Source organism: Hibiscus syriacus, unplaced genomic scaffold (genome assembly GCF_006381635.1).
Source record: "Hibiscus syriacus cultivar Baekdansim isolate YM2019G1 unplaced genomic scaffold, ASM638163v2 tig00111881_pilon, whole genome shotgun sequence".
In the NCBI taxonomy this organism is placed as follows: domain Eukaryota; kingdom Viridiplantae; phylum Streptophyta; class Magnoliopsida; order Malvales; family Malvaceae; genus Hibiscus; species Hibiscus syriacus.
In genome coordinates this window covers 139524-150260 of record NW_024063209.1, presented here as the reverse complement: position 1 = coordinate 150260, position 10737 = coordinate 139524, and the positions used below count along the sequence as shown (strand labels likewise).

General features: G+C 37.3%; 1 protein-coding gene across 1 annotated transcript; it reads left to right on the top strand.

The window, feature by feature from the left end:
• Positions 1-881: 881 nt before the first annotated feature.
• On the top strand, positions 882-1411 carry LOC120172828. The gene is made up of 2 exons (XM_039180188.1): positions 882-1153; positions 1288-1411. The coding sequence occupies exons 1-2, from the start codon at positions 882-884 to the stop codon at positions 1409-1411; spliced, it is 396 nt and encodes a 131-aa protein (XP_039036119.1).
• Positions 1412-10737: the final 9326 nt, after the last annotated feature.

Here is a 10737-nt window from a genome sequence, read left to right as displayed (position 1 = left end):
GGATGCGATTAAAATTAACTTAGAAAAGATTTATGATCGATTAGAATGAGATTTCATTGAAGATACGTTGGTGGATTTGAGCATTTCGGACACTTTGATACATATCATTATGCCTTGCGCTACATCCGTAAGGCGATCTGATCTCGCCTTATCTATTTATGCTTTGTATGGAGAGATTGACAAAGAAAATTTAAGTCAAAGTGGAAGTTGACAGATGGATACCATTTAAAACCTCGAAAATAGCACCCAAAATATCCCATTTGATGTTTGCGGACGACATGGTATTGTTTACCGAAGCTACTAGCGAACAAAGTGAGATAATTATTTCAATAGTTTCAAAATTCTACAGTGCTTCGGGCCAAAAAGGTAAGCGTGTCCAAGACCACTTTTCTCTAAGAATTTGAGCCCAATCTTGCGTGAAGAAATCAGCACCGAACTGCGATATAAAGTAGTGCCGGATCTTAGAAAATACCTCGATGTAATGCTAGTCCATGGTCGTGTTACACCAGCTTCTTATCAATATCTTATGCAGATGATACATGATAGGTTAAATGGATGGAAAATGCGAACACTCACCTCCCCTGGGCGTATCACACTCGCGAAGTCTGTTTTAGCATCATTTCCTATCTACACAAAGCAATCAGCGGCTCTCTCACAAAGAATAGTGTAACAACCGAATCCCTTATAAAACAATTCATTTGATGTGGCAAGAAAGACAAAGGTGGTGTGCATCTAGTCAAATGGGAAAACGTATGTCAGCCGATGAAGTGTGGCGGTCTTGGATTCTGAAGACTGGCACAACAAAATGATGCATTTTTTATGCATTTCGGGGCCTTCAAAAGGTGAAAATGTTCTTATGGCTGGTGTGCTGCGACTGGGTGATGACCAACGCCGAGCGTAAACGACACCATATTGCCTCGGACAGAAAACGCCCATTATGTGCGGAACCGATGCAAGACATTAACCATTTACTACGCCTTTGTCTTTCGGCGGTAGTGATTTGGAGTGCAGTAGTGAAGCGCGATCGTTTGCAAGAGTTCCTGCAGATGGAAATGAAAGCATGGATAACAATGAACCTGAGGGAAGTTTGTTGGTCAGATCGAAAACTGGGATATCCTTTTTGGCGCAATCATATGGAACATTTGGCTCCAGCGTAATGCGACTTCTTTTGACATCCCTTTAGAAGATGAAAGACCGATACTGGAAAGAAGCAATGGATGGAGGTAATCAGAAAGGCCTTGATTAGGGGCGAAACTCGAACCATTTTAATGGAACGAATGAATACAGGCAACAACCGGTGGCAACCTCCACCAAATGGGTGGCTCAAGGTGACTCGGACGGAGCTCGACAAAAGGAATCTGGCCTCGCATCATGTGGAAGTGTGGTTAGAGATCATGAGGGGGTTAGCTAATAGGATTCTCCAAGTTTCTTAGAACGTGCACGATGTAGAAGCTGAGCTTTAGGGATTTTACATAGGACTGCTATGCCCATGGGAGTTGGGTGGCATAGATTATTCTGGAAACGGACAGTATGGAGACCACCAAGGCAGTGCAAAGGATACGAACCAGAGACGCTTGAGTAGCAAACTTGAGCAGCAGTAGCTAAGAACATATTGATATAGTTATGTAAAACTATTTGTGATAATAAAAACGTCGGCCTATTACCTCAGCTGGTTAGAGCGTCCTGCTAATAACGCGAGGTCGCAGGTTCGAGACCTGCATGGGCCATTTTTGTATTTTCATTTTTCCTCCTCCAAATCCCACCGTTTTTTTTATTTTGCATGTTGGTTTTGGCTCTGGGATTCTCCTCACAGGATTTACTTTGACTTTATCTCTGTGTAGATCCCTTTTAAAATGAATGAAAAGGGTTATTTTAAAATGCATTTGGTTTGGCAAGAAGTTGAAGAGAAAGGGTTCAAAGCAATCGTTTCAGTATGTTCAATTGTTTATGGAGGTTGAGATAGGGAAAGAAAATTTAGGCAATTCTAAATTTGTAACTCAGTAGATAACTGTAGACATTAGTTTGGGCTTGAAGCAAATTGGCACTTTGGTCTGTCCATGTAGATGGTAAGAGGAAATTGATATACGATTTGTTTCGGGAGCTATATTCCAAACAAATACATAATAAACAAGTAACGGTAGAAGGCCTCCAAACCTTGTGCTTAAGACTTCCTTTTGTCAACTTCCCTTTCTGCAATTGTGTCTGTTCTAACTAATTCTGTAATTTTATCTGAACATAGCTAAGACACTCAAACTCACTTGAAAGTACACATGAATCACATAAACAGTAAACGGTTTGGTAGATTGCAAATATGCAACAAGCAGTCTAGAACTTTGCCTCAGTACGATAAGCATTTTCAATTAATTTGCTGTGCACCGTCTTTTTCGAGGCTGACGAAACCTTCTCATGTCTGTTCCGGAACCAAGTTAATAGCTTTGATTCCTTGGATGGTTCCTATATATAGAGAATTTCTCCCCTCATGACGGGGTTCAACCTTCACCTGGTTTTCGAACTAGTTCTTTCTTTGGATCCTACTCTTTTAACGACTCTTCGAGGTCAAACCACTCCTCCGGTTCTGCAAGTCATTCTCATAACAACAAAGAAGACTTGAATCAGGCTTCACATCTTCTCCACTGCGTAATGCTGGTTCATCTAAAGATGTCTTGGAAGCTGCAGAAATCACAGTAGGGAACAAAATGTGATTGCTTGAAGAAGGAGATCAAATAAGTGAAGATCTTATTGGAGGAGTCACAGATAAAACAAACAGGCCGCCGCCAACAATTCAAGGTTTCAGGGTAAAAATACCGATACCGTTCAAAAAGAGTTGGAAGATGAGGTAAAGTTTCAGAGAGGAGAATTCTGATTTGGCCTCACAGTTGAAAAAAACCCCAAGGATCAAATTGAGCTCTCTTTACCCGATCATCCTGGAAAGAACTCTATTTCTCTTAAGCTCAAAGAATCAAGCAAAGATCATAGTTCTACCTCTAATTCCATTTTACCCGACATCCTGCAAAGAAGTCTCTTTCAAGACATGAACCAGAAATTAAGGACCAACCAGCTCTTACCTTTTGAAGAATCCATTATTTCTAAATCACCTGAGGCCATTGAAATCTCTACACTGCTTGCTGAGTTACGTGAACAGATTCAACTTTCTTTACCTGAGTTAAAAGCGACAGTCTGGCCCTTCTTAGCTCACATGCAAATCCTGAGGAAACAGTTTCTGATGACTCGGAGATTTTGAGAAGTCAAAAACAGCAAGTGAAGAGACGAGAAACTTAAATCCGATAATTTGCTAAAGGACGATGAGCCCAAGGCTTTAAGACACAACCAAATGGAGTTAGAAGTTCAGGAATGAAAATTGTGTTTTAGAAGAGAACTGTTCATCTGTTCACTGTCTCAAACTCCATAAAAACAATTGAAAAAGCAAAACAACAAGGATTGCTTTCAACCCCTTCTCTCTTCAATTTCTTGATTAGGGGCGCAACTCGAACCATTTTAATGGAACGAATGAATACAGGCAACAACCGGTGGCAACCTCCACCAAATGGGTGGCTCAAGGTGAACTCGGACGGAGCTCGACAAAGGGAATCTGGCCTCGCATCATGTGGAAGTGTGGTTAGAGATAATGAGGGGGTTGGCTAATAGGATTCTTCAAGTTTCTTAGAAAGTGCACGATGTAGAAGCTGAGCTTTAGGGATTTTACATGGGACTGCTATGCCCATGAGAGTTGGGTGGCATAGATTATTCTGGAAACGGTGAGTATGGAGACCACCAAGGCAGTGCAAAGGATACGAACCAGAGACGCTTGAGTAGCAATCTTGAGGAATATTGAGACATTGCTGAAATGAGAGTAGGAGTGAGGATCCAACACATACCAAGACAAGAAAATTCAGTAGCAGATTCCATGGCAAAACCGCAGAAGAAACAGCTTCGGGTATGGAAGGTGCGCATGATAGCCAACACTGGCGTTTACTAGTTTAGGTTTTCTTTGTTTACCAAAAAAAAATATGTGCTCAACACTTGTCTCCCAGCCTTCGAATCCCAACCATAACGTTGGTAAACTCATAAAAGTAGCCTTTATTTTGTAAATTGTATCTCAAGTCTCCCAATATTTTATAAATTTTCAATTAAATCCTGATAAAAGATTTTGAATTAACACACGAATCTCAACTTTAAAAGGACTTGAACCTCCAACATTGTGGTTAACGGCTACACGCTAGAACCAACTGAGCTATTCGTTTCACTATTATTATTTTCTTCAAATCGATAACCTCGAATGTTCTAATCTCTCCTGGCCAGCTACAATCGTAAAAGATACTATTAAAACAAGAAGCGCGCGCATGAAATGTTCCCTGCTCGAATTCCACGGTAAGGGAAGTTATGTGAGGCAGAACGGAATTTAGAATTAACTTGTTATAAGAAATAAAGTCATGCAGAACAACAAGAACTATCTTGGATGACACTTCTAATGTAAAGCACATAGGGTATATCCAAGCTTAAGGCCAAGCTTCTGAAATTTTGTAGCTTAAGGCTAAGCTTCTGAAATTATGTAGCTTAAGGTTAAACTTCTGAAATTATGTACTCCTGGTACATATTGTTAAAAAAAATTAATATCCATGCGTAAGTTATCTACTCAGTTGCAAATTTACAATCGCCTAACCTGTTCATCAGTTCACTGTCTCAAACTCCATAAAACCAAAACAAAAAGGATTGCTTTCAATCCCTTCTCTCTTCAATTTCTTGCCAACCCAATACACAGGAAAACAACCCTTTTCATGTTGCGGAAGACAGCTATCGGATAGAGCAAAATCGTAACTGATAATTTGAGAAAATAAAAATAAAGATAAAGAAGACACAAAATTTACGTGGAAAACCCCTAAATAATATAGGGTAAAAACCACGGGCAACGGTAAAAGAATTTCACTATGAGAAAATAGGAATTACAACTTCTCTCGATCTACCAAGGAGAAAACAATGATAATTCTCTCTTGATAAAAAGGAGAAAACAACTCTCAAGAAACTCTCTAAATTCTCTAGTATTGGGAGAAAGCTATAATGCTTTGGGATGGTTTTGAAGCTAAATGAGTTAGAGTATTTATAGTTGAAGCTTAAGGATTAATTTATAAATGCCCTAAATTACAATGACTAAAATTTAGGATTTTACCATTTGTTTCAACAAAATCTGCACCTTTCGGTGCCCTTTTTTTTATAATTCATTTACTTTTTTTGTTTTCTCATGCAATTTCGGTGCATGTGCCTCAATTTTCAACAATCTCCCACTTGAAGATTTGATTTGAACAATCATATCTTTACACCATTCTTTCTACCTTGTACCATTATGTTTCTTACGTCTCTGACAGACCACAAGAGGATCGACACCAAGTAAATTTATCAACATTGATCGTCTTCGTCATGAAATCTGTTATGTTGTCTTTGGTATGGATTTTCTGCATATATGTTGTCCCTTCTTCCACCTTTTCACGAATGAAATGGTACTGAACTCATATGTACTTTGTCCTTGAATGAAATGTTGGATTCCTTGTTAGATGCAAGGCACTTTGACTGTCACAAAATAGAGAGACATACTCTTGATTGTGCCCAAGCTCCTCCATTAGCATCTTCAACCAGCTTACTTCTTTACTAGCTTGTGTAACTGCTACATATTCTGCCTCTGTTGTGGATGTAGCCACAACTGACTACAATTTTGAAACCCAGCTTACAGCTCCACCAGCAACTTTAAACACATATCCTGTAGTAGATTTGTTTTTATCCAAATCCCTTGCATAGTCAGAATCAACATACCCATTGATAAGTAAGTTTGATCCTCCGTAATATAATACAATATTTGAGGTCCCTTTGATGTATCTCAGGATCCTCTTTACTGTATTCCAAACCTCTTTGCCTGGATTTGCCATGTACAGACTAACTACTCCCACTGCTCGTGCAATGTCTGGTCTTGTACATATCATAGAGAACATTAAACTTCCCACTGTTGATGCATATGGTACTCGAGACACCTCCATCCTCTCTTCTTCAATGTTAGGACTCATACTGGAGGATAATTTGAAGTTAATAGGAAGAGGGGTAGAAATTGGCTTACAATCTTGCATGTTGAATCATGACAAGATCTTCTTCAAGTAATTCTTTTGTGAAAGCCAAATCTTCCTATTACTTCTGTCTCGGTGAATTTGCATCCCTAGAATCTTGTTTGTTGATCCCAAGTCCTTCATTTCAAATTCCCTAGCCAGTTGTGCCTTCAATTCTTCAAGATGATCTTTGTTGGGTCTTGCAACCAACATGTCATCCACATACAACATCAATTTAATAAAATTGTTATCACCAGACCTCTTGAAATAAGCACAAGGGTTTGCATTAAGTCTATTGTATCCAAGGCACATAATGAAGGAATCAAATCTCTTATACCAACACCTCGGCCCCTGCTTTAGACCGTACAGAGATTTGTTCAACCTGCAAACCAAGTTCTTCTTTTCTTTTTCTTCAAAACCTTTAGGCTAGAGCATATAAATATTTTCTTCAAGATTTTCATGAAGAAAAGTTGTTTTAACATGTAGCTGCTCTAGATATAAGTCCAATGTAGCACACATTTCCAAAACTATTCGAACTGTTGTTAGTCGAACCACAGGAGAAAATATTTCATTGAAATCAATACATTCTTTTTGAGCATATCCTTTGACCACCAGTCTTGCACGATACCTCTCAACTTGATCGTCACCATTTTGCTTGATTTTGAAGACTCATTTGTTACCAATTGGCTTCCTTCCTTGTAGTAGTGGTACAAGTTCGCATGTATTATTTTTTATGAAGGACTTTAATTTCTTCTTGCATCGCTATCATCCATAGTGAAACATTGAATGATTGGTATCATGGGATTTGTTCATATAATATTCCTTCTATAATATAATCTGAGTGCCAATTGGGACATCTTCTCACACGATCTGATTGACGAGTTGTTGGAGCTTTAGAACTCTCTGGTTCTTGTTCATCATGTGTTGATTCTGCTTCAGAATAATCTCCTTGTTCAACCTCCTTTTCCACATGTATCTGTGTAGTCTCTGACTTTTCAGTACTATCATCGTCTTCTTTTCTTTGTAGTTTATCTTCTACAAAGATAACATCCCTACTGATGATCACTTTGCGGGCAGTGGGATCCCACAAGTGATACCCCTTTACTCCATCAGCATGCCCCAAGAATTTGCATTTCCTGGATTTTGGATCCAGTTTTGAAATTTCTTGGGAGTTGTACATCACGTACATAATACTTCCAAATACATGGAGGTTTGAATAATCAGCTGGTTTACCAGTCCACATCTCTATTGGTGTCTTCATCTCTATTACAGTTGATGGAGCTCGATTCACTAAATAACAGGCGGTATTGACTGCTTCTGCCCATAATGATTTTTCTAGGCCTGCATCCCTCAATATTGCTCTTGTTCTTTCTAACAAGGTTCTGTTCATCCGCTCTGCCACTCCAATTTTTTTAGGAGTGTTCGCCATTGTGAACTGTCTTTTGATGCATTCTTTCCTGCAAAAGTCATCAAATTCTTCGCTTGTGTATTCTCCTCCATTATTTATTCTGAAACACTTGATCTTATTTCCAGAATCAAATTCCATTCGCGCTTTGAAGTTTTTGAAAGTGGAAAACACATCTGACTTCTTCTTAATAGGGTACACCCAACATCTCCTAGAGTAGTCATCAATAAATGAGACAAAATATTTTTCTCCTCCTACGGATGTAATTGGTTCTTGCCATACGTCAAAGTGAACCAATTCTAGAACACTTTTGCCTCTAGAATTTGATGTGTTGAATTTCAACCGGTGCTACTTACTTGTTATGCAATGCTCACACAAAGTAAGTGATACATTTGTTAAGCTTGGAAGTAGTTTTGCTCCACAAGGACTTTCATTCCTTGTTCTGACATGTGTCCAAGTTTTCGATGCCATAGTATTGCACAATCTGAACTACATGAGGCAACATAGACTTTTGCTTCTAGTAAAGTCTCTCCCTTCAGCATGTACAAGTTTGTAGCTATCTTTTCGCCTTTCAGCATCACAAGCGCTCCACGAAACACATTCATGATTCTTTTTAGTATTTCAATCTTACTTGCATTATTATCCAACAATCCGTATGATAATAATTTTTTCTTCAGGCCTTTTACGTGTCGTACATCTCAAACAACTTTAATTGTTCCATCATACATCTTCAATTTGATGGTTCCCACGCCAACGATCTCTAAGGCATTATCATTGCAACTATACACAGATCCTCTTGAGATAGGTTCATAATGATGGAACCATTCTTGTAACACCCCAACCCGTATCCGACCCAGATACGAATCCGAGGTGTCACATTGACCTTTTAAAACATGTACTTGTATAATCTCTTTATTAACCCATGTACACTATTGAGAACTTAAGGTATATGAGTACATTGAGGTTGTGCACGCATATGTTGTCACCACAGCTCATATAAATGTCCCGAAGGACCACATATCATTCCTTAAGAATCATATACATATGCCAAGGATCAAGTATATGTCTCACCAGACTTCACACATGTTCCAAAGAATACATATATGTCTCGAAGGACCTATCCAGAGGTCATAAAGATCCTCGGTAACTATCCAGAGGTCATAAAGATCCTTGGCAACTGTCCATAGGTTCCGAAGAACCTAGGTAAACTGTCCATATGTTCCTTAGAACCTAGGTATACTGTCCATATGTCTCGAAAGACATAGGTAATTCTGTCCATATGTTCCGTAGAACATAGGTATACCCTCGACTCTTGACATGCCAACTATACCCCTAGCTCTCATATCACATAACATGGGCATTATCATTTATAACATTTCATATCACTTGTTATTTCTCTTCTGTCACATACCACATGTATGTGTAACCATATATCTCATATCATATCACATGTATCACAAGTGCATGTATTCACGTAGATCGTTTCATATGACTTATATCATTTCTCATTTGTTCATGTAACTTGCATGTCATATCATGTAACATATAACACATAATCATATAGGCTCACGGTTTTATCACCTATCATGTTATTTCACATATACACTTTTATATCGCATAAACTCATATATATCATATCACCTATATTACATATACACATATACCCATAACTTCATATCACATACTTATATCAATTCACACTTAGTCACATGGGTCATTTCTCATAACATTTATCACATCACATATGTTCATGGTTATATCCCATAGCATATAAATAACATATTTATATATTTATTCATGTGTATACTTTCATTTAGCCTATATATCAATTTCATATAACTTATCTCCTAACTTATTTGATATTCATATATATTCTCATCTTATAACTTATATTACCTATGCATATAACCTTATGACTTATTATCAAGTACTCAACTAATGTTCCTATATGGTTCCATCTTTATCATATAACCTATAAGCTATTCTTATATTACCCTATATCAACCATACTTTGTTTATCTCACTTTTCATATCATTCATTTATCACATATATGTCACTTTTCACTTATCACATAGTTTACATCCTATGATCATAGAATTATATCAATAACACATATACTCATGCACACATATAAATCATAACAAACACATACCTCTATGAATTCATGCATTTTACTATTGGAAATAGACTTATCATAAGTCTTATTTTCCATTTAATATCATATACTAAATAATGTGCACTCACCTTAGCTTTGCTTTGATTCGATTCTAATCCTTCAATTGATTCAGAACGGGATCACATTCTATATCTACATAATCATACATAGATCTATATTAGTATTATAACTAATATACTCTAATGGTTCACTCTTTAGTTAAGATAAATGTCAATTTCTTCTTTCAATAAGGGTATGCATCGATGCACTACTGATGCATCGGTGCATAAAATACATTCGATGTTGTATTATTATTGGGATGCATCGATGCATGTCTTATGCATCGATGCACTAATTGCATTCGATGTTTTTATTTTAAAAGAGTGCATCGATACACTACCTGTGCATCGATACACCTTCAAACAAATTTCTGGGTTTTAACCTTGATGCATCGATGCACAATGAATATGCATCGATGCACTCTGCCCAGAATCCTCTTTTGAACCCGAAAATCATTCATTTTGGCTTAAATCCTTCATGTTTCATCCCCTTTTTCATTCTTAACTCTAGTACATACTTAAACCAATCTATACTCATTTATTTCATCTTAAACCTCAAAATCCTATATTCCATATGTAATTCAATAATTACATCAATTTTACAACATGTTTCAAATTCAATTATATTACTTCATATCTCTTACTTAGATTGATGACAAGTCAAATCCAACTTTCAATTCTTATTATAAACTCTATTTCAAGATTTCATTCAAGAACCACTAATCTTTAATCTTCTCTATCTCCTCCTTTATCTTTTGATTTTAGGACAACCTAAGCTTTCCATAAGCTTAGTTATAATCTAATGATCAAAACCCAATCTTAAACTTAACAAATAATTAACTAAGTAGAAGACTCACCTTTGAGCTTGGAGATACGGGAGGAGAGGAAGAAGAAGAAGAAGAAAAGAGAGTTTCTGGAGAAATCTCTCAATCTTATCCCATATATATCATTATCTTATCCTTTCCAAGTCAAATGACCACTTTGCCCTTAAAATCCTTTAATAATTACTAACAACTTTTAGGATTTATTTT